Source organism: Pan troglodytes, chromosome 9, assembly GCF_028858775.2.
Source record: "Pan troglodytes isolate AG18354 chromosome 9, NHGRI_mPanTro3-v2.0_pri, whole genome shotgun sequence".
Taxonomy (NCBI): domain Eukaryota; kingdom Metazoa; phylum Chordata; class Mammalia; order Primates; family Hominidae; genus Pan; species Pan troglodytes.
The window spans coordinates 76,278,366-76,300,649 of NC_072407.2; the positions used below are offsets into that span (position 1 = coordinate 76,278,366).

Consider the following 22,284-nt stretch of genomic DNA (forward strand, 5'->3'; position numbering starts at 1 on the left):
AAGCATCCAGTGATCTTTAAGATAATATGTTACTATCTCGTGTTCACTTTTAGATTTTCATATTGTGGTTGATTCAGTATATTTATTTCAATTATAATGTTTCAAATATTTCAATGGTACAGAAAACTATAGAGAATTATTTATTTTTTCAGCCAATATTTGATTGCATACTCTGTGCTTATCTACAATAAAGATTTAATAAATGTTGACATTTTGTCATATTTGTCTCATATTTCCTTTCAAAATTACTATTGCAGGAACATTATATCATTATCATAAAATATAAGAAAAAATGCTCTACTGACAAATCAACCTATTTTCAGTTTTCCTTTTTAGTACTTTACTATACCACATTTTTCCAGTAGTAATCCTAACTTAGATGACATGTTGTAATCTGTTTCTTGCTTATATTATAAGCATTTTTTCATACTGCAGTATGTTCTTTGTAGTTATTCTTTTGATGAAACATCCTTTTGCCAACCAAGTATAAGAAAGGCTTAATCTTGGCACTACCACTTACTAGCTTTGTGATCTTAAGAAAGTTTCCTAAATTCACAGAAACTAATAGCAATAAAAAGTAAACTTGTAATTATCTTAAAATGAATATTAACAGTGACCCATACAACAAGACTGTTGGAAGGATTGAATGTATATTAAAATGTCTAGGACTTAGTAGGTCCTTAATAAGTGCTAGTTTCCTTCCCTTTCCTTTTCCCAGGGATCTAGTTTTTAATCCTGTTCCTCCAGGGATTGCCCTCGGAGACTCAGAACTTGCTCTTATTCCTCCAGACCAAGAAAGACCATCCATACACCTGGAGAATTGAACTGGCAAAAACAGAAAAATACTGGGACGGCTGGTTCCGAGGCTTATCCAATCTCTTTCTTAGTTGTCCCATTCCTAAATTGCTGCTCTTGGCTGGTAAGTGTATATGTGCATATATTAGTCAGCTCAGGCTGCCATAACCAAATATCATAGACTGAGTGGCTTAAACAACAGAAATTTATTTTCTCACAGTTCTGGAGGCTGGAAGTCTGAGATCAGGGTGCCAGCATGGTCAGGTTGTGGTGAGGGCTGTCTTCCTGGCTTGCCTTCTCTCTGTGCCCTCACATGGCCGAGAAAGAGTGAATGTGAGCTCTCTGGTGTCTCTTCTCTTAAGGATATTAATTAGGGACGTTCATCCTATCATGTCAGAGCTCTGCCCTCATGACCTGAGGTTACGTCCTTATAGGCCCTAGTTCCAAATACAGTCACATTGGGAATTGGGGCTTCAACATGAGTTTTAGGGGGACACAACTCAGTCCACAGCAGTGTTGGTATATTGTCATCTCAATATGACCTCATTAAAACTTCTCACCAAATGAGTAGTGACATCCAAAGTAGAGTACCTTCCTCATTCATCTATGCCTTTTCTCCTCCCCACACCCAGTCTCTAAACCTAACTAAGCATAAGCATTCATCTAAGCATAAAGGATGACCTAATTCTGGCCTGGCCTGTCTACTTGGTCAAGCTCAAGTCCTTCTTAGTCTAGAGCTAGATACAGTGGTATAAGGATATTCTGATTATTATGAGAATTAAAATAGTAAAACCTTGTTTTCAGAACCAGTTTAACATAGTAATTATAGGGGAATCTCAACCTGAAAAGTTTTATCTGGTGGTGAGAGTATGCTCTGGGACTTAGGATTGGTATAAACATGAATGGAGAATGTCATCATATTTAAAACTTTGTAACACTTTTTACTTAGTACGTGAACAGCAAAATCTGTTTCACAATGAATTCTCTTGTTTTCTAGGTGTTGATAGATTGGATAAAGATCTGACCATTGGCCAGATGCAAGGTAAGTTATCAAGAAATTATACCCCTGGACCCTTTTCTGAAGAAAGGGTGATAGGGCAGTTAACATCCTGAGATAGTGAGGTATAACGGAGAAAGCATGAGCTTTAGAGTCCAACCCAAGTTGGACATCCACCTCTACTCCTAACACACTATATGATTATGGGCAAGTATTTCCCTTTCCTGAGCTTTAATTTGTTTAAAAAAAAGTCCATCCAAAAATGAAGATTATAATACTACCTATGTCTCAGTTATAAGAGTTAAAATGAGGCAATGTGTTTAAAAATTATAAAGTACTGTATAGGTGTATGATACTGTGAAAAGAGATATTCTGAATACTGATCAGTTTTTTGTTTGTGGGTTTTTTTTTTGTTTTTTTTTTTGAATTAGAGTCTCACTCTGTTGCCCAGGCTGGAGTGCAGTGGGCCCAATCTCGGCTCACTGCAACCTCTACCTCCCAGGTTCAAGCAGTTCTGCTGCCTCACCCACCCCAGTAGTGGGATTACAGGCATGCACCATCACGCCCAGCTAATTTTTGTATTTTTAGTAGAGATGGAGTTTCACCATTTTGGCCAGGCTGGTCTCGAGCTCCTGACCTCAAGTAATCCACCTGCCTTGGCCTCCCAGAGTGCTGAGATTATAGGTGTGAGCCACTGCAGCTGGCCAGTATTTTTCTTATTGTTAGAAGTTTTAGGAAAGGGAAAGGCTCAAGATAATCCAGATATAAAAAGGTATAAATACCTGTTTAGAAGACAGCATGGTAAGATGGTAAAAGTAAGGTCTCTGAAGTTTGGGAAACTGAGTTTTGAATACTGCTTTTCCAGTAATTTTTTGACTCTGGGCAAGTTATCTGACTTGCCTCAGCTTTAGTCTTCTTAATCTGGAAAATGAAAAAACTGATGGCAGCCTCAAACGGATCGTGGGGTATAATGAGTAGGAAAGTGACATGCTGAGCACTGTATACAGATGCATGTATGTTAGCTAGATAACAGTGGAGGCAGCGGGTCCAATTTTGTGGGGGCTCTTGCTTTAGTATGGGTAAAAGACTCAGTGAAGGTGAAGCCAGTAGGCATACAACTTTTGGGTTATGGGAAGAAGAGGTGCCAACTCCAAGACCAAAGTTTCAGGCTCAGGCAGAATCTGTTCTAGACCTTTCTTCCCTACTTACTCTCCCTGGACAATTTCATGGCTTCCATTTATACCTTGATGACTCCCAAAGCTAAACATCCACCTCACCCCTCTCTCCTGAGATCCAGTCCTAGCCTATGTAGCAAACCTGCTGGATGTCTCATGGGCCTCTCAAACTGTTCTTTTAGCTATCCTCAAGCTTTCCACAGCAAAAGGAGCTATATTCTCTCATAATAGTGTTCAAAGGCTCTCACATATAAAACTCTGGTCCCAGACCTTCATGGCTTTGCCTTCGTTTAACTACATTGTATCCTGAGGCCTAGAATAGGACTATGAGCTGGGACTGTGTGATTTTTTTCCATGGCACTGATGTTGGTAATTATGGGCTTAGACACTTATTTAAGTAGATGCTTATAAATGTCTAAGCCCGTAATTACCAACATGAGTGCCATGAAATTGAATCTAAGACACTTAAGTTCAATTCAAGAAACCTTTTCTAGGCACCCTTTCTGTGCAAGACCTATGCATGATGCTGGGCAGACAGAAGAATCAGATATGGCCCCTGAGACTGCCTGAAGGCAGTTGACATGGACTGGGATAGCATTTGAAATCATTGTTGATCACCAGCCTTGGAATCAGGCAATCCTGGGTTTGAATCACTGTTAATAGTTTTGCGGTATGAGTGAATTCCTAACTTATTTAATTTTGAGTTTCTTCATCTGTGAAATGGAGATAATGATATATCTCAGTACAGTTACATGAAGTTTAAATGGAAAAAATGCGGGTAGTCTAACAAATGATGCCTTTCATTATATTCAGGAAGTAATCACGATTCCTTACGAGATGTCCTCCTGTTTCCTCAGTATGGATTATATCAAGACCACCTTCTGGTTTAAAGAAAGCCTCCTATGAGTATAGAGAGTAAATGGCGAGGATAAGGAACATTCCACAAAACAAAGGGAAATGGCTAAGGCTGCATAGATTCCAAACCACAGCTTTGCCAGCACTGTGTTCAAACCAACTGACTTACTTATGAAATCCTGGAAAACTACCACCTATTCATAGTACCCCTTGGGTAAATAATTTAGGCTCTCTGAACCTAAGGCTCCTAATCTGTGCAATGGGAGAGAAGAGTTTGCAAATATTCCCACCTCATAGAATAATCATGAGGATTACCCATGAACATGCTATTTTATGTGTACCTGGCACAGTGTTGTTGGTGTATGTGAGTTCTCTCTGATTATACCTACTCTTCCAAAGAGGAAGGACAAATGCGTCCCTAGTCATCAGAGCTGATCTAACAGAAAGAACAGGGAGATTGGAGTTGTAAGTTTTGGATCTAGTCATTTGTTCATCATTCATTCGCTAAAGACTTAAGCATCTACTCAGTGCCCAACCCTGTGTTAGGTCTTATTAGGGATATAGAGCAAGTAATAACACCATTGTCCCCTGTTCTTATGGAAATGACACACTCCTGGGGAGGCAAGCACCAGTGGCATGTAAAATGTAAACTTACTTGAAACTTACAAGAGGGCCATGTGCTGCTCTGTGTTTGGATCCAAGTGCATTAACAACTTTAGGAGCTAGAAGGGAGAGGTGACTAGGCTTGAGCACCCAGAGAGAGGCAGCTTACTGCAGGAGGAGGGGCACAGGATGGACTTTACTAAATGGGATCATCTTATTCCTCCACTAATTAATGAAGTGGCCTTGGGCAGGTCACTTCACTAATCATGGCCTCAGTTTCATCATCTCAGAAAAGAATTTCAGTATTTTTGTGCATAATTGTATAGGGTAGATTTTGAGAATCAACTTTAAAAATGGATAGAAGAGTACACTGAAAACTTTTTGAATCCTGTGTAACTGGGGTAAGAACCACAGGATGTAATGACCAGAAGAACTTTCAAGCCCATTCCTTTATTTTATAAATAGAGAATCTGAGGCTGAGAAAATCTGCTGTCTCTACTTATGGGGGCTCTGGGTCTCATATCCTTTAGTCTCCTTAGGGATCTTCTTTATCAGTCATCGCTGTTCATTCTCAATCATTGTCGCATTAGTTATGAGCGTACAGTGTTCTGTAAGACAGTATGAGAAAGTGCTTAGTACAATGCCTGGCACATGCTTAAGTGCTCAGATGGTAACTTATTATTGTAATAATACATTTTGAATCCTTAACATAGCTTACAAAATCCTTAATGGTTTGGCCCCTGCTTACCTCTCCAGCCTTATTGTTAACCACTCTCATAAGCACCATGCCAAGCTTCTTGTATTCCAAGCCATTTCAAGCCTTCCTTCCTTCCTGGGTCCCTCTTGGATTGTGAAGTTCCCTTTCTTATGCTCTTACAGCCCCATGTAGCCAGTTTTATCATAGGAATGACATGCTGCATTAAAATGTTGGTTTTTATGTTTTACTCCCCTACTGGACTGTAAATCCCCTGAGGACAAGAACTGTTTCTTCTATGTGTCTCTGGCCCACAGTAAATGTACACTAAATAGGACAGAAGGAAAAAGTGAAGGGAAATGATTGGCGCAAGGTTACAATTACTTGTATTACCATCCTCAGCAAGACTTGATAATTGGGTCCAGAGTATTGAGGTGAGGTTGGAAATGGGGAGGTAGGTCCTGGGCTCCTGGAATGACCTATGAGGCTGCATAAGAGAGGGCTCTTTTAGTCGCTGAAGTTGCCTTGCTTTGATTCCTCTCCAGGGAAGTTCCAGATGCAGGTCCTACCCCAGTGTGGCCATGCAGTCCATGAGGATGCCCCTGACAAGGTGAGTCTGGTGCTCAGTGACTGTAAAAGGACAACTGTGAGAATAACCCTGGATGTCACAGAAGACAAGTCTCTGAGTCTCAGCCTGCATTGCCTGCAGCAGCTGCTGTGGAGCCTATGCAGATGCAATTCCACCAGCTCTCCAGCTTCTCCCTGGCAGCTGCTTATGGTATTGGTTTTGTGTATATGTGCTGAGGAGCTACTGACACTCTGCTATTTCATCCCAGGGCCCTGTGGTTAAGATCTTAAACTCTACTTCTCCAATACCCCCAAAAGCCAGAGATGGAAGAGGGATGATTAGGGTAGAAACTGCTCCCTAAACCACAGGCACAGTTAGGAATTAATATGGGCTCCTCCTGTGAGAAAACACCATTCTGTAACTCTAAGGGCACACATAAGCCCTTCACATCATTCCTCTTGAGCTCTATGGAGCTATCCCTGGCAAGGATGGTGGGGAGGAGTCTTCTAGCTCTGCTAGGGAGGGCCTAGGTCCTTTTAATTTCAAGCCACTCAGACCTGTGGGTGGGATGAGGGCACCATAGAGCCTAACCATCTAACAGTAGCCCACAGCCCAAGGCTAAGCCCCATCACTAACCTTTATATGGCCTGGAATATCTCTCCCATTTCCAGGTAGCTGAAGCTGTTGCCACTTTCCTGATCCGGCACAGGTTTGCAGAACCCATCGGTGGATTCCAGTGGTAAGGCGGGTACAAGGGTTTAAGAACCCCAGCAGTGCTGGCCAAATCTGACAAACAGATATTTGTAGGACTATAAATATCTCTGCCTTACCCCTGCCTGGTTTGGTCACCATGCCTTTCTTCCTCTTCCTCAGTGAAGAGCCTGGCATGTCTGTTTCTTCAAAGCCATGGTTGGTTGTTTCTTTGTGCTGTGCTCCCATGGGTTGATACTGAGGCTGTGATTAAATTGTGCCTAGTCTCACTCCCCACTGTGATGTGCATTTCTTCTTGAGGTGCCCCTTTGAGGAGGCTGGGATAGGAATCAGTCCTTTTCCAGGCTCCTAGAGAAGTTTTCTTTGGCTTCTCCTGCCCTGCTGCCAAGGAAAGCTGGGCAGGCCATGGAGCAGGGCTTTTTTTTTTTTTTTTTTTCTTGGCACAGTCTTGGTTCACTACAACCTCTGCCACCTGGGCTCAAGTGATCCAGTGCCTCAGCCTCCCGAGTAGCTGGGATCACAGGCATACACCACCACACCCGGCTAATTTTGTTTTTTGTTTTGTTTTTTTTAGTAAAGATGGTGGTTTCTCCATGTTGGCCAGGCTGGTCTTGAACTCCTGGCCTCAAGTGATCCACCCACATTGGCCTCCTAAAGTGTTGGGATTATAGGGATTATAGGCACAAGCCACCGCGCCTGGCCTAGAGCAGGGTTTTCTACCGTGTTGCACAGTGTCTTCCCATGGCCAGCTACTAAGCAAGCTGGGAATGGAATGGGTGCCTCTGCCAGGCTTGCTTCCCCTCCCTTTCCAAAGCTGGCAGAATATTAGCCACTCTGCAGGGGTGATCCTGGAAGCTCTAGAGCAGGGTTTTCAACCTCAGCTTTATTGACATTTTGAGGTGGATAATTCTTCATTGTGGGGACTGTCCTGTGCATTGTAGGATGTTTAGCAGTATCCCTGGCTTTTACCCACCTGATAACAGTAGTACCCCTCCCACACACAGTTCTGACAAACAGAAATGTCTCCAGATTTTACCAAATGCCTCAAGGGAGGCAAAATTTCCCCCTCTATTGGTCTAGAGGAAGAAACAGGGCCAGGTCTCTCATCCTAGGTAGCTCTTCATCTGTTTAGGGAAACACAGTTGGGCTCTTTGTTGAGGAAGAAGAGAGGCATGGTGACCAAACCCGGTGGTATTGACCCACCTCAGCCAGCTCCTAGTCTGTACTGCAGAAGGCCTTTGATCCTCAGAGAGCCCACAACCCTGATGAGGAGTCATTCCTACCATTGAAAAGTCTCTTCTCTGATTTTGGTGAGGGCTTGGGGAAACTTGTTCCCCACTCTCAGAAAGTTTGCAGAAGAAATATTAAGAAAAGGAAATGGCTTCTGCCTTAGAGAACTCTGAATTCCAGGGCCTGGGAGATGAGAGTGACAGGGCAGGGTAAGCACTGGAGATGATGGCAAGACCTTGGGACAGTGAACCACAGAAGCGACACCCCTATGCTGAGCCATCCCTCTAACAACTGACCATTCATGGATCCCAGGAACCAACAATAAAGACTTAATTTCTCTTACTAAACAGTGTTTGGCTGGGGCCCTTCGACCATTTGGAGCCTTGGGCAAATGAGCAGCACACTGAGAGCAGACCCTGGGTCCAGCTCTGGTCAGGGCTGTGAAATGGGTCAGATTTGCAAGGGCCTTGGTGGTCATTAGGGAGGGCTTCCTGGAGGATACAGATAAGCAAGGGAAAGCTATTGATAGTTACATTTGTTTTTCCTTCTCTTTCTGTTCTTCCACAGTGTGTTTCCTGGCTGTTAGTGACCTGCTGTCCACCCCTCCTCAACATCGAGCTCTGTTGTAAATACGTCGCACCAGAGGCCACTGTGATGCCACTGTCTCCTCTCCATCCCGCCCAGCCATGTGACACTGGCTCCCTGTAGACGGGCACCCCGAGATGTACCAACCTTTTCATGTATTCTGCCAAAAGCATTGTTTTCCAGGGCCCTTGACCAACATTGGCTTCCCCAGTCCAGGGCTCCCCTGCTCCTTTCCCTTCCCTGTACTGGGGTAGCTCCTGCCTGCTCTCCCTGCGTTGCCTAGGGTAAAGCCTCCAGATTTGCCATACTGAGCCCCTCTTCCTAGCATCAGGCGATACATCTGAGTTCAAATGTCTTCCCAGGCTCAGGGACCTCCATTCCTTGAGATTGTCTTGGCATGGCCCAGCCCTGCCTCATGGGATGGACAATGCATGGGGTGGTCTTTATTTTTCCCTTTCAAATAAAACACTAGTCAGGTACCGTTTTATCCCAGTCGTACTCTTCTAGGTTTGGAAGACCCAGAGAGGCCAAGATCCCATCCTTAGCCATAGCGAGCGGTGGTGGTGGATAGCATCACAAGAAACGAGCCTGAAAATCAGGTCCAGCCAGTCCAAGCACATGGCCTCCCATCTGGGAGAGCCCACTGTCCCACTCCCACATGTCTGGGCACCTGCCCTGGGCTGAGGCCAGGCTGCTCCAGGGGCCTCCTGAGCCCTCACCTGCCACAGAGCAACCCAGGTTAAATACAGCCCATGCACAAAGCCACAGGCCAAAGCCTATGGAATTGTTTTTAATCATCAAATTTAACCATTTTCATAACTGGTTCCTGGAGGTGTGCAGTGCCCCCTTGCCTCTTCAAACCTACAGCTTCTCTTTGCCATTTGTGGATTTCACATCACTCCACACAGAAACATTACAGCCTGGCATCCCCAGTCTTTGCCTTCTTCCAGCTGCCTCGACACAGCACTGTGGCCTGTCCCTGTTGCCCAGGCACGCCATTTCCAAGGGCAGGAAGGGGCAGTGTCCTGAAGCCCATCTTTTCTGTGACTGTCTTAGGTGATGTGTAGCCCCCTCCACCTTTCCACTCAACAACCTCCCACCCCTGTCCTGCTGCATGGTCCGGAGTCTGGGACCTACTTTGTTTTTTGTTATTTATGACCTTGTTTAAAGAAAATAAATATCTCCCAACCTTTATTGGTCTGGTCTTTCTCTGTGGAATTGTCCTTATTTCTGCTGATATGGGGGCAGGGGACAGCTCATTGGACTTAGTTGTCATGGAACTCCAGAAACCCCTTTCCCTATAGCCCTTCAGTGTGTTATGCTCTGCCTGTCCCCTGATCCAGAATGCCCAGTGGGATGGTCAGAGCCACCCTCCTCTGCAGCCAGGATGGGATTCCAGTCCCATCTCTCCTAATTATTGGCTGTGTCGACTTTGGTCCAGAGCAGGACAATCTGTGCACTGTCCACATGATCTCAGTCACCATAGCTTCACTTATGTGAAACTTCATCTACAACCCAAATCATTTCCTGAGCTCTGAACAGGTAGGCCCAGGTTCCTCCTCCTGTCTCTCCCAGATGACCAAAAGCCACTTCATATTGACTGTTTCTAAAGCTGAATCCACCTTCCCCCGGAAACTTGCTCCCCATGAAACTTGTTCTTCCTCCAGCGTTTCCTGGCTCAGTAAGTGATAGGTATCACCATCTCTCCAGTTGTCCAAACCAGATACCCACAGTGAATGACTTCTCTTACACCCACCTCAGGTCTACCACCAAATCCTGTTCATCCTCTTTTCCGTGTCCCCCTCTTTTCCATCCCACAGCCAGTGCCCTAGCTTAGGCCTCATCATCTCTCACTTTGATCACTTCAGTACCTTTGCTGCCTTCCTCCCCCCTGGGTGGTCCTCCACACTGTTGGAGGCTTCCTCCTAGCAGGCTCTGGGGCCAGAGTGTCTAAATTAGAACCCAAGCCCCACCCCTTACACTGTATGGTATGGCAACAAACTTTCTCTCTCTGCTGTAGTTCACTCATCTGAAAAATGGAGATAAACCGTACCTACCCCACAGGGTCTTGAGGATTATACAAGTTAAACTAGGTTAACTGGCTTTCTCACTAACTGGCGCATGGTAAGACATTTAATAAGTAGTTCCTGTTATGATACTGTTACATTGTTATAGTTAGGAACTTTATTCAGGGCCGTCTGGGCCAATAGCATCAGTATCTCTTGGAAGCTCGTTAGAGAATTGTGTCCCCATGTCAGACCTATTGAATCAGAACTGATCTGCATTTTAACAAGTGCATCAATGTCTGAAAATTTCTGGTCTAGTTGATGATGAAATATTTCAGGGTAGTTCATGAGCTCCCTAGTAGAGGAGAGAAGTTCCTTATGTGTGGTTTGATTTCTCTCACCGGAACACTTTGCGGGTGCCTTTGCTGAGCTATGTGCCCTCTTGTCCACAAGAGGGCAGCATGATCACCTGTGTGGTTTTCAGGGGCACTCAGGTTCATCAGGTTCACTCAAATTTTGAATGTCATCTAATTCACTTGACAAACATCTCATTTAATCTTCACAGCAACTCTATGAGGTAGGTGCTGTTATGTTCCTTTTACAGGTAGGCAGACAGGTCCAAATCTACAGCTTGGAAGTGACTGTCAGAATTCAAAACTGGCTTGCTTCCACATCATGCTGTTCCTGCATGCTACAAGGGACCCTGGGCAGAAGTCATTTTGGACCAGATACTTGACTTAAAAGAGCAGAAGGAGGATGACCGTGGAGATGAACCCTCTTTACACTTGATGGAGGAGGCTGAGAATGAATGAAATGCTCGTGAGCTTTGTGGTTGGTTGTGTTTTAGGCACTTTCATCTCCATTCATCCTTTGTATCCTTGTGAAGTACAGGCACTATCCCCAATTTAAAGGCAAGGAAGCAAAAGCTCAGACATTTGAAATGGCTTGCCCACAGCCACAGCCAGAGTGGCAGCATCTTTGTCTTCTGATTCCAAGTCTACTGAGCATTCCATTACACCCCAGAAGAGAAGGGACCATTCATGTGTTCACTTAACATGGCTTTAACGAGCACCTACTATGTGTTGGCCATAACAGTGTCCTTGCAGAGCCTACAGATCAGCATGTATGAACTCAGGAAGGGAATAAAGAAGGAGATCCCAGAATCCTTGAATGAAGGATTGCCACAAAGCCAGAAGGAGCATGTTTGGGACAAACCAAAGGCCCTCTGTCACATAGACACTAGTGAAAGTCCAAGGGAAACTCCTTCCCAAAAAAGGAAGGTAGGCACATTTTGGAGGCAGATGTAGATCTGATGGGGGACAGAATCTTGAGACTGGGAGGACTGAAGACAAAGCCATGAGGGGAATGGGGCATGACTTCATAGCCCCACGCTCTTAACATACTGTTAGGAGCATTTGCTTATTAAGCAAACCCGAGCACCCAATATGTGCCAGGCATCCAATGGACTTTGTAGACAGAGGTAAATAATGAGGCTCTTAAAATGAACTCATTGTCTAGAGAGACAGTGATAGAAATAGTGACCACGTTGTAAGAAGGTTGGGGGTGGGCAGTAACTAAACCTATTTGGAAACAGGCCAGGAATGGTTTCACAAGAGGTAGCATTTTTTTTTTCTTTTTTTTAGACAGTCTCCTCTGTCACCTAGGCTGGAGTGCAGCAGCACAATCTTGGTTCACTGCAACCTCTGCCTCCCAGGTTCAAGCAATTCTCCTGCCTCAGCCTCCCGAGTAGTTGGGGTTTCAGTTGCCTGCCACCACGCCCAGCTAATTTTTGTATTTTTAGTAGAGATGGGGTTTTGCCATGTTGGCCAGGCTAGTCTCAAACTCCTGACCTCGAGTGATCTGCCCGCCTCGGCTTCCCAAAGTGCTGGGATTATAGGAGTGAGCCACCACAGCCAGCCAAAAGGTAGCATTTGAGTTGAGCCTTGAAGTATCACAAAGTGGAGGTGGAGGAGGAAGGGCAAGATATCTCAGAAGGAACAGCACAGACAAGCGCTGGAGACTTGAAAGTCAGCCTAGGAAGAAGACTGTGGCTGGAGTATGGGCCGAGATAGGAGAAGAGCCAGGAGAGAAGGTGGGAGTCAGGGCATAAAGGCCTTAAGTGGCAAGAATAAGGAGTTTCCAGAAGTTATTAAATAGGCATGACCCCATATAAAAAGACAAGGTCAGGTCTTTTTTATAAAGGAAAGTCACTCTAGTAGCCTGTGTAGATGGATTGGTGGGTGCCAGACATGAGGCCAAGAGGTCAGTAAAGAGGCAGTTGTAATCGGGCAAGGAAAAGACACAGGTATACTTAATTAGAACAGTGGCCACTGGGCTGAGAGAACAGGATAGTCTCAATATTTTGGAGGTGGAATGAACAAGAAAGAGACTAGTTAGATTTCAAAAGTGAGGGGCCAGGGGCCAAGGACCCTTAAGTTGGATGCAGGGGCCTGTCATGAGAAGTGGGGGTTGGAAGTGAAACGTCAAGATTTTACCAAGGGAAAAGCAAGAAGAGAGCCTACACTAGCAGCAGAGAAAGCAAAACGCAGTCACACTCCTCCCTGCAGTCACTGTTTTGTTTGCAATCTTGGAGCCAACTCTGCTGCTCCAGCTGGCCACCCCATCAGCAGCCAGAATCAACTCATTCTCAGTCTGGGGCCAGGGCTCAGAAAGTTATGTCAACTCAAGAGGCTCTCTTATTCCTCGAGCTGGCTTCCTCTCCCAGCAGTTTGCTAGAAAACTCCAGCCCATAGCCAGGCAAAACCTTGTAACCCAAGACTAGCAGAAAGGCTGGATTCTTCCAGGTGCAGGCAATAGGTGACTGAGGAGTGAATGGAGTGTTGACAGAGAAAGTTTCTTCCTGATTAATGACAATGATGCCATTCCATAATGACTTGTAGAATGACTAATCAAACAAGCTTAGAATAACTGACATGATACAGTCTGTATCATTTATAAAGCACGTTTACAACCTTTGAGACCTCCTAACTCCTCTGGAGTGGGGAGGGCAGACAAATCAGCAGTGCCTCCTACAGATGAGGAATTCGAGGGTCTGACAAGGAAAGTGATTTGTCCAGGGTCATACCTTAGCACAATCTGGACTAGAGCTCAGGCCACCTCACTTCCAGACGAGTGCCTTTTTAGTCCCACACCATAGCAGAAGGAGAGGAGGGGTGGGGCAGGGGCATGGAGGACTAGGACCTGATGGTGAGAGGAATGCTCCAAGCTCAGTTCAGCCTCCTACTAGCTGGGTGACCTCTGGCACATCACTTCCTTCAGAACTTCAGGTTCTGCATCCCAAAATGGGGGGATAATCCTTAATTCACTAGGTGTTATGAGGGTTAAATGAGACCTAAGTATCCAAGTATAGTAAAAGCTGCTGCCTGCAGTAGATAAGGTGAAAAACAGTAAATGCCATGGTGCTAAGAAGATAAGGGGATTCATTCATCCTGACTGGGAATCCCCACAGGGCGGGGAGACCAAGGCACAGCAATTCTACCCCTACTCCTGCTGGGTGGGGCTGCTCAGGCAGAATTGGTGGAAGCCAGTGTGCCCCTGGGGCCTGAGAGCAGTGGCCCATGCTGCATCCTCCCTGGGACGTCCTTCTCAAAAAACTTGTGGCCGGGCACGGTGGCTCACGCCTGTAATCCCAGCACTTTGGGAAGCCAAGGTGGGCAGATAGTGAGGCTTGGCCAACACGGCGAAACCCCGTCTCTACTAAAAATACAAAAATTAGCCGGGTGTGGTGGTGGGCGCCTGTAATCCCAGCTACTCAGGAGGCTGACGCAGGAGAATTGCTTGAACCCAGGAGGCAAAGGTTGCAGTGAGTGGAGATCATGCCACTGCACTCCAGCCTGGGCGACAAGAGCAAGATTCTGTCTCAAACAAAACAAAACAAAACAAAACAAACAAAAAACTTTTAACCAGGATTTTTAAAAAAAATAGTAAACTCTACCTAACACAGTATTTCTCATTTTAACCATGTGGAAATGAACAGTTCAGTGGCATTAATTACATTCACAAGGCTGTGGACCACACCACTATCTATACCCCAACTTTTTCATCATCCCCAGCAAGAACTCTGTACCCATTAAGCAATAACTCCTGCCTGCGTCCCCAAGCTCTATTCTGCTTTTGGTCTCCGAATTTGCCTATTTTAGGTAGCTCATAGGTGGAATCCTACAATATTTATTTTGTGTCTGGCTTATTTCATTTAGCATAATGCTTTCAAGTCCATCCATGTTGTAGTGTGTATCAAAATTCTGTTCCATTTTATGGCTGAATATTTTATTAAATGCATATTCCGTATTTTGTTTAGCCATTCTCTTGACGGACATCTGGGTTTGCTTCCACCTTTTGACGATTGTGAATAAAGCTGCTATGACCATGGGTGTACAGCTATCATTCCATTCTTTCAGATACATACCTGGGAGTGGAATAACTGGGTTAGATGACAGTTCTATGTTTATCTTTCTGAGAAATCACCAATCTGTTTTCCACAGTGGCTGCACCATTTCACATTCCCACCAGCAACGCATGAGAGTTCCAGCTTCTCCACATCCGTAGTGACACTTATTTTCTGTTTTTTAATTGTATCCATCCTAGGAAGTGTGAAGTGGTTCCTTATTTGCATTTCAAGACTGCAAATGTGGAGGGAGAAGGAGGGCTTTAGGGTCAGAAATGTGGGCTGATGCTGGCTGGCCCAGGGACTTGGGGCTTGCCCTACCTGTCCCACCCCAACATCATATGAGACAGAGGGACCCAGGGAGCTGGATAGGGAGGGAGGGTGTCTCTAGCCCCAGACCCTGGAGGGTTCACAAGGCTTAGCAGCTCACACAGTGGCAGCAGGATAAAACCATTCCTTCAGGGTGAGCCCGCTGACAATTCCTGTTCCCCTTTTTGTTGCAAGAGAGTAAAAAACAGAGATTCTAGAACCCCAGAATCTGGAGAGAGTTGTGAGAGTTTCTCACAATTGGGAGGGGGGCCCCTTAGGGGACCATGTACAATTTTTAAAAGAAGATTTAATGTAATTTTTTATTTGGTAAATGGAAAAATAATGTTTTTCCAAAAAACAGATTACAGATCATAAAGTTAGACAAAATCTTTTCTCCTAGAGTGATATATCTGCATTTGTAAGACTAAAGAAAGTTTTAGGTTTATCAAAAGAGCACAAATGGTTTTATTAGGTTGGTGCAAAAGTAATTGTGTTTTTTTACCATTAAAAGTAATGGCAAAAATCGCAGTTACTTTTGCATCAACCTAAATAAGAGTTGGACAAATGTTAATCTAAGGACCTGTGAGTTAGGGTGATAAGCCTTCACACCTCTATATGCACATATGGACCTCCTTATCCTTCAATATGCAAACCAAAACTCACATGACCCCCATCACATGAAAGACATAATCATGTCTCAGGACTTTGGTAATGACACAGGATTTTTCCCAGCTACTTGCCAACTGGGGACCTCCATGGCCAGCGATGCCCCCTGCCCAGGCCTCACGTGGCCACAGACCTGCCTCTAGAGGTGCCATGCCCACTGACCCACCTGTGCTATAGCTTGTACCCGCATTCAGGGGTTCTTGAGCTCTTGCCCCATGTCCAAGAAGAATGAGGATATGTGACAATTTGAAGAGTGAGGATGGGCAGAGAAGAATTTAAATGAGTGATGGAAAAGCTCTCAGTGGAGATGGGATGTGAGGGGTGGTCCCCAACCCCTGCAGTCAGGTGGTTTCTCTATCTCTCTGTGCCTGGGTCTGGGGCTTTTTATGGACTCAGAATGGGGAGTGTGTGCTGACTGGTTTGTGAGTATGCAAAAAAAGGTTAAAGCAAAGACACCATTTACAGTATAAAAAAAATTAGGAAAGGGTAGGTATATGTAAAATAGGTGAAATGTGGGGAGCAATCAGAGGAAAGCACACTGAATGGGAAAACAGGTTCTTAATCTGGTCCATGGGTTTACCTGGGACTTGTAGCTAGACTTTAAACTGTCTTTGGCTTGAAGGTTGGGTTTCACTGGGGACCTGACCCTATCTGCCTAGGCATTTGTCTGCTTCCTGCCGTTATCAATAACATTTTATATGTTCCTCTTTCACTAGTATTTTGCTGGGATTGTAACTATTTTCACATATGTCAGTATTTTCACTAGTATTTCACTAGTATAGTCACTGTGGGTTCTCTTTTCTGGGAGCTCTTCAAGGTCAGAGACTCAATCAGTCATCCCAGCATCCTCAGCCCCAGCAAAGGTCCTGACCCAGAGGCAACATCAGGAATGCTTAGCTGAATGAATAAATGACAGGCCACACATGCAGTCTGTGCTCATTAAAATACCATCAAATGTTGGTACCATTATTTGCCCACTGTGCAACTGTTTCAAGAAGCACCTATGGCGCTTTGGAAAAAGCATGGGTCTCTGAGCCAGGAAACCTTGCTTCTAGTCTTGAGCTGACACTGACACACAGCGTAATTATGGGCAAGTTGCTTTACTTTTCTGGGGCAGGGGAACTAACTACTGCCCTCCAGTCCCATAACATGATAAGCAGATGAACAGGAGACATGGTGGTCATTATTTTTTAGTTATGCTCCATCTGAAAATGTGGTGGGCTTTAAAGATGGTAGAGATGTCATTATCTATGGGGCTCCATCTGAGCGATGCCCTTGAACCCTTAACCAAAAACACTGTCACCACGCAGGCATCTAGTGCCTAGAATCCACTCCTAGTACCTCATTCCTTTGAGATAATCCTTGATTACATCAGGCTACCCATTTCTAATGCAAACATGCCCCTGTCAAGGACAGGGAAACTCTGTCACTCAAACCTTAGGGAGAATGGGCAGATCAAGCACTTGATAGGAGGGGTCCTGTGACCAATGAAGTGAATATAAAGAGGGATGTGGCAGAGAGAAAGAAGGGAAAGAGGCAGGCTCTGATTCCAAAGGGGGGAAAAAATTGTGGGGGTCCACAGTGGGGAAGAGAGAAAAGTCCAGAAAGAGGTTAGAAGCAGTTAGGGGAAGGGGGAGACTTTCCCCCAAGCTCCAGATCCTGGTTCTGCCCCTGGCTGTGTGAACTCAGTGATGTCTTTTCTTTAAACCCCATTTTCCTCCTTTGCCAAAAGAGATGATAACTGTTGTGAATATGATACAGGAGAGTGATCCATGGCAAAGAGTAGGCACATATGTTTGTTTCCTCCCCCTAGCCCTTAGCCAATTTCATAGTTCTACTGAGTACACAGCAATCTGCAGGTAAATGTCCCTCTCTCCCCACCCCAGCTCCTACACTCAGGCTCCTTTGGCTTCTCCCAGCTTAAGCAGCCAAGGCCCCCAACAGCAGACTCTTTCAGTGGTTCCATGAAAAGGCAGTTTGTGCTGCCGTTGGCATTACTGGACAAGAGTCCCCCAGAATCAACACCCTCTTGCTTCCTCTTCCCAGACAGCTCTCTCTGCTCCCCTGTTGTGTGTGAAAGAGGGACAAGCAGGGTGGCCGCTGCACCTTGTGCTCTACAGGCATGCATTCTTACTCTTTCCATGTGTTCCTGGGGCTCCAACATGGATACCCTCAGCATATTCTGGCCATAGGGCCCTACCCTCTCTCCAAGCTCCCACAATCCTTAGGATGAGCAGCACACAGCTTCCCACTTGATTCTATCCAATTCTCACTTACATTTGGGCATGGACCCGCTCTGCCTTAAGGGCAGTGAGCAGGTCGTCTTCTTTTCTTGGATTCTCATGGAGCAGCTAGCATGGGCAGATCACTCGACAAGTGTTCACCGTTCATTTGTGGAACTGATTCATTCCTATATTCAACAGATATCTACATCTGACAAGAGTTCTTAACCATTAGGCATCAGTGGCACAAGGGATAGAACTTTTCAATACCTGGGAAAATGTTGGAGACCCCCCCTGCCCTAAAATTATTGGCTCCAAAAGATTATTGCCAATGGAAGCACAGAAGTGACAGCAAAATAACATGGAATGCAGACAACGGAGGGTTAGTTAAGGTCTTTGGTGACAGACTGACATGGATTTGAATCCTGCCTCTGCTATTTTATACTTGGATGACTTCAGGCAAGTTATATGTTCTCTGACTCAGTTTCCCTCATCTATAAAATGGGCATAATAGAACTCATCTCATTTTGAGGCTTGAAGGAGACAAATACACCTAAGTTCTCAGCACAGTGCCTGGCCTATCATAAATGATGTGGTTACTAATGATAATGATAATAGACTTTAATGTAAAGAATATTATCTGGAATGAGGCTTGCAAGTGATAAATAGTGCAGTGCCAGAAACCCCGGTTGGACAAGGCTGTTGGAAAACAGCTCACAGAACAGTGCAAGAAAGAAAGAAACAGGCTGGGTACTGTGGCTCATGCCTGTAATCCTAGCACTTTGGAGGCTGAGGCGGGAGGATCACTTGAGCTTAGGAGTTCGAGAAAGAAAGAAACAAAATTATAAAAAAATCAATGCCCCAAGCCACAGTTGACCCTACTTAGAATTAGATATCTATCTATCTACTAAGTGGGGCCCAAGGCCATGCCACTTTATCAGGACTAGTCAGATTCAGGGGGTATGGAGACTAGTGCAAATACAGAATTAGGCAAACATAATAATTAGTGCAAATATAAGAATTAGGCCTTTCCACTCTAGGAGTGATGTGGCTTTGAAAGCCATCTGGTGGAAAGAAGACTGGTAAGGGAGACAGACCAGCCCCAGCTCTACCATGAAGCCCCAGGAAGCCACTAACCATTCCTACCTCACTTTCCACAGTACCTGCTATGCTCTCCTCCCTGGGGAGGTGAAGTTCAAGTGGAGTGGTAAAGCGTTTTGAAAATGAACATGCTGGCCAAAAGTAAGGTGTTGCTATCCCTACAGCATGCCCCCTAATACATGCAAAGCCTGGTCTCTCCTTCTCAGCCTCTAGGGACCCTGCTCATCTTCAAGATTTGCTCAAGTCCCTCCTTCCCATGAAACTTCCAGGGGTGAGGGGAGCCTCTTAATGCAGCCTGTTCACGTCTCCACTCGTGGCCACATGGTTTCATGATGATTCGAGGGTCTGCTCCATTTCTAGGGGCAGGATCAGCATCTAATTCTCCTTTCCCTCCCTAGTGCCAGCAACGGCCTGGCACTGAGTATGCACCTTGTCAGTGTGACTTGAATAAACAAATGAGGCTTTCTCAACTATCCCAAATCCCAAGGCTCCCCTACCTCTTGATGGCAGCATTCAGTGGTAGTTCACCTCTTTCTGCATGCGACATTTTCACATTGTGCTTCAATGACACTGAATGCAGGATGCATTTTGTCTTATCCTCCTACTGGCCCAGCTTCCAGGGCTCTACCCTCTGTATCCCCACAGCACCCACTGAGCCCAGGGCCTGCGCCTGAGGATTACTCATTAAGCAGTTATTAATTTGCAGCCAGACTTTCCTGTGTCTCAGTCGCCTGGTCAAGATGTTTGATAACTGCCCCATCTCAGACATTAAAAGCACAAGATTTGGGGCCAGTCTGTGGTACTCTCAGCAAGTGACTTAACTCTATAAAACTGCCTCCTTATCTGTAAAATGGGGATAATTGTATTGACCTCAAAGGGTTGGAATGAGCATTAAATATTTAATGCATGAAGCTCTTAGAATGGTGCCATTGCTCTGATTAGCTCAGACCCATCTTGTAATTCTGAGAAGTCCAGGTTCTGTGAAGAAAAGGGAGCAGCCTCCCCTGCAGACAGTCGCTTTCAGTCTCGTCTCAAGCCTGTTCCTCTTGGAACTGGAGGAGGCAGGTTGTGAGTAGTGGCAGTAATTTAGTAAGAGGATTTCCAGAATCCTGGTGTGCTCTGCAGAAATCCTAGGAATGTGACAAGGTGCACTTCAGACTCTGAGGAAGCTGGGTATTAGAACATCAGAGCCTTTCCCTTGGGACCACAGAGCTCTGGGAAGCTGAGGTTATATGGGCTTGGGGGGAAGGGGCAGAGACAGCAGGCATCCAACCACCCAGTCCTTGCACTATGTGGCTTCCTTGTGAGCAATACATGCCCACAGCCCTGTGAAGGATCCTAAGCCAAGTGGCCTGAAATGTTCTCTTGGCACAAGTGCCCAAATATCACAATCACCCATCCATGTAGCCTTAGCCCCTGCTAGACCTACTGCTGGGAAACACTTCTCATCACACTCTGCTTATAAAAAGTCTACCTGTCCTCCAGAGCACAGCTCAAAGGATGCCTTTGCAGAATTGCTGAATGCCTACTTATGTTGAACCAGACCTTCTTCTGGGGCTACCAAGAGGAATGAAGAGCACAGAGCCTAGTGGGAGCAGCCTGGCAAATATATAAACATTGAAATTCAGTGACCTGAGGGCTGGAATAGAGGCATTTACAAAGTACAGCACAGCCCCAAAGCACTTCCCCTGCAAGGAAGGCAACTGACCAAAATTAAACAAATGAACAAAGTCATTTCAATCCTGATAAGTGTTATGAAGAAAACAAAGTCAGTTCATATGAAAGAAAGTGGCTGGGTGGTGGCATGGTCACGGAAGCTCTGTGAGGTAATATTGAGCCACTGCATTGAGTGGAATGATGAAAAGAGGTCAGCAGTGGAAAGACTGAGGGGATGACAAATGTCAAGGCCTGAGAAGTGGGAGTGAAGGTGGTGGTGATGGGCATGGTGGTGATGGGGACAAGGAAGAATTCCAGCATCTGGAACGTAGCCGGGGACAGTGGTGGGAGGTGAGCTGCACCGAGATTACAGCATAAATAAAATGCTGTACAGTCATCCCTCAGCATCCATGGGGAGTTTGTTCCTGGACTTCAAGAGGATACCAAAATCTACAGATGTTCAAGTCTCTTGTATAAAATGGTGTAGTATTTGCATATAACCTGTAAACTGCACACATCCTCCCATATACTTTGTCACCTCTAGAATACTTATAACACCTAACACAATGTAAATGCTATGTAAGAAGATGTTATACTGTATTGTTCAGGGAATACAATACAATCTATTGCATCTGTACTGAGCATGTACAGAATAAAGTCTGTTATTATCCATGGTTTTTTTTCAAATATTTTCAATCCGAGGTGGAATCCACAGATGGGGAACACATGGATGTGGAGGGCCAACTGTACTCTCCCTTTTTTCCCATTCAGCATTATAATGTAAGAATATTCTCAGTTGGGAAAAATGATTTGTAAACATTTTTAATGACTGTGTTAAAAAACCATCATACAAAAAGAAAAGAAAGTTGTTTTCAACTTAAAAAAAATCCTTATATAATGTACCACTCATCTGGGATATGCTTCTGGGAGGGGGACACTCCCTGCTTGGGCTGCAGCAGAAGGCAGTGGGGAGAAAGTCTTTAAAGTTCTGGGAGTCAGGCTAGCCCCTCCTGCAGGTGTCCTCATTGCCACTTCTTGGTCCCTGTGGTCAAGGTTCAAAGTGCCAAAAGACCCACTGATCGAACCTGAGACTGTTGAGATGTCCTGTTCCCAACAGAGAGTATCTGAACTCCAGAAACTTCCCTCTCAGGCCTCCACTCCCCCCTCCTTTGTACTGTGCATCCTACTCTGACTTCCGTGGCTGGGGCAGATCAAATGTACATTCTCAGTGTTCCCTGGTAACGACCTCCCCCTTGCCTCTGATTTGCGAGGCACAGACAAAGCTGACAAGGCCTTCTTCCAGGAGGCTGCTCTGCTTTCTCCTCTCCTACCCCAGCTTTTGGCTCCTGGCTTCTCTGGAAAGCCACAGGACTCCACCAGCTTCTCTCTGCCAACAGTTCAGTCTTCAGGGCTGGAGCTGCAGGGTCTGCGGAATTCCTGTCCATACTCATGTATCCACTTGTTGGCCACTGGGAGAGAACAGGGAAGAAGGAGACAGCAGGCTCAGCAGAACAGACAGCAGCAATGCTGCAGACTGGTGCGCACTCATAGGCGCGTGTGAGTGCCCCCTTAAATTCTGCATCCTAGGTAACTCACTTGCCCAGCCTAGTCCTGGCCTCACTATGGACTACAAGCTGTTTCTTCCAGCAGATAAATAGCAAAGAGGACATTGTCCTCTGGAAAAAAGTCACAGGTCCTGTCTCCTG

General features: G+C 45.4%; 2 protein-coding genes, 1 long non-coding RNA gene and 1 other non-coding gene across 16 annotated transcripts in view; 1 reads left to right on the forward strand and 3 right to left on the reverse strand.

Moving 5' to 3' along the window:
* The window catches only part of PPME1 (protein phosphatase methylesterase 1), an 83,147-nt gene extending 73,740 nt beyond the window's left edge, over positions 1 to 9,407 (forward strand). The window contains exons 10-14 of one of the 4 annotated variants that reach the window (XM_001174909.6): positions 790 to 919; positions 1,793 to 1,837; positions 5,665 to 5,729; positions 6,359 to 6,426; positions 8,196 to 9,407. In XM_001174909.6, coding sequence (XP_001174909.1) covers positions 790 to 919; positions 1,793 to 1,837; positions 5,665 to 5,729; positions 6,359 to 6,426; positions 8,196 to 8,214 — 327 coding nt within the window. In that variant the 3' untranslated portion in view covers positions 8,215 to 9,407. Of the gene's footprint in view, positions 1 to 747; positions 920 to 1,792; positions 1,838 to 5,664; positions 6,056 to 6,358; positions 6,427 to 8,195 lie in introns of those variants that run through there. The other 3 variants (XM_009423749.4, XM_009423748.5, XM_054661525.2) reach the window with 3 other exon arrangements.
* LOC134807262 (uncharacterized) lies at positions 4,857 to 14,736 on the reverse strand. 2 transcript variants are annotated; one of them, XR_010147284.1, is made up of 2 exons: positions 14,646 to 14,736; positions 4,857 to 5,033 (listed from the first exon to the last, which is right to left on the reverse strand). It is a non-coding gene; the product is annotated as an uncharacterized LOC134807262 (long non-coding RNA). The 2 variants fall into 2 exon arrangements; XR_010147285.1 differs by lacking the exon at positions 14,646 to 14,736 and adding an exon at positions 6,324 to 6,401.
* LOC112204898 (small nucleolar RNA SNORA7) lies at positions 7,118 to 7,256 on the reverse strand. The gene has a single exon (XR_002938644.1). It is a non-coding gene; the product is annotated as a small nucleolar RNA SNORA7 (small nucleolar RNA).
* Positions 14,737 to 14,771: 35 nt separating the features above from the next.
* P4HA3 (prolyl 4-hydroxylase subunit alpha 3) overlaps positions 14,772 to 22,284 on the reverse strand; it is a 69,420-nt gene continuing 61,907 nt past the window's right edge. For 7 of the 9 annotated variants that reach the window (XR_008537873.2, XR_010147283.1, XR_008537870.2 and 4 more), the window contains one exon: positions 21,385 to 22,047. Coding sequence is in view for 3 of the 9 variants with exons in the window: in XM_054661518.2 (XP_054517493.2) it covers positions 21,977 to 22,047 (71 nt within the window). In the remaining 6 variants the exon portion in view is untranslated. Of the gene's footprint in view, positions 14,860 to 21,384; positions 22,048 to 22,284 lie in introns of those variants that run through there. The other 2 variants (XR_008537871.2, XM_009423756.4) reach the window with 2 other exon arrangements.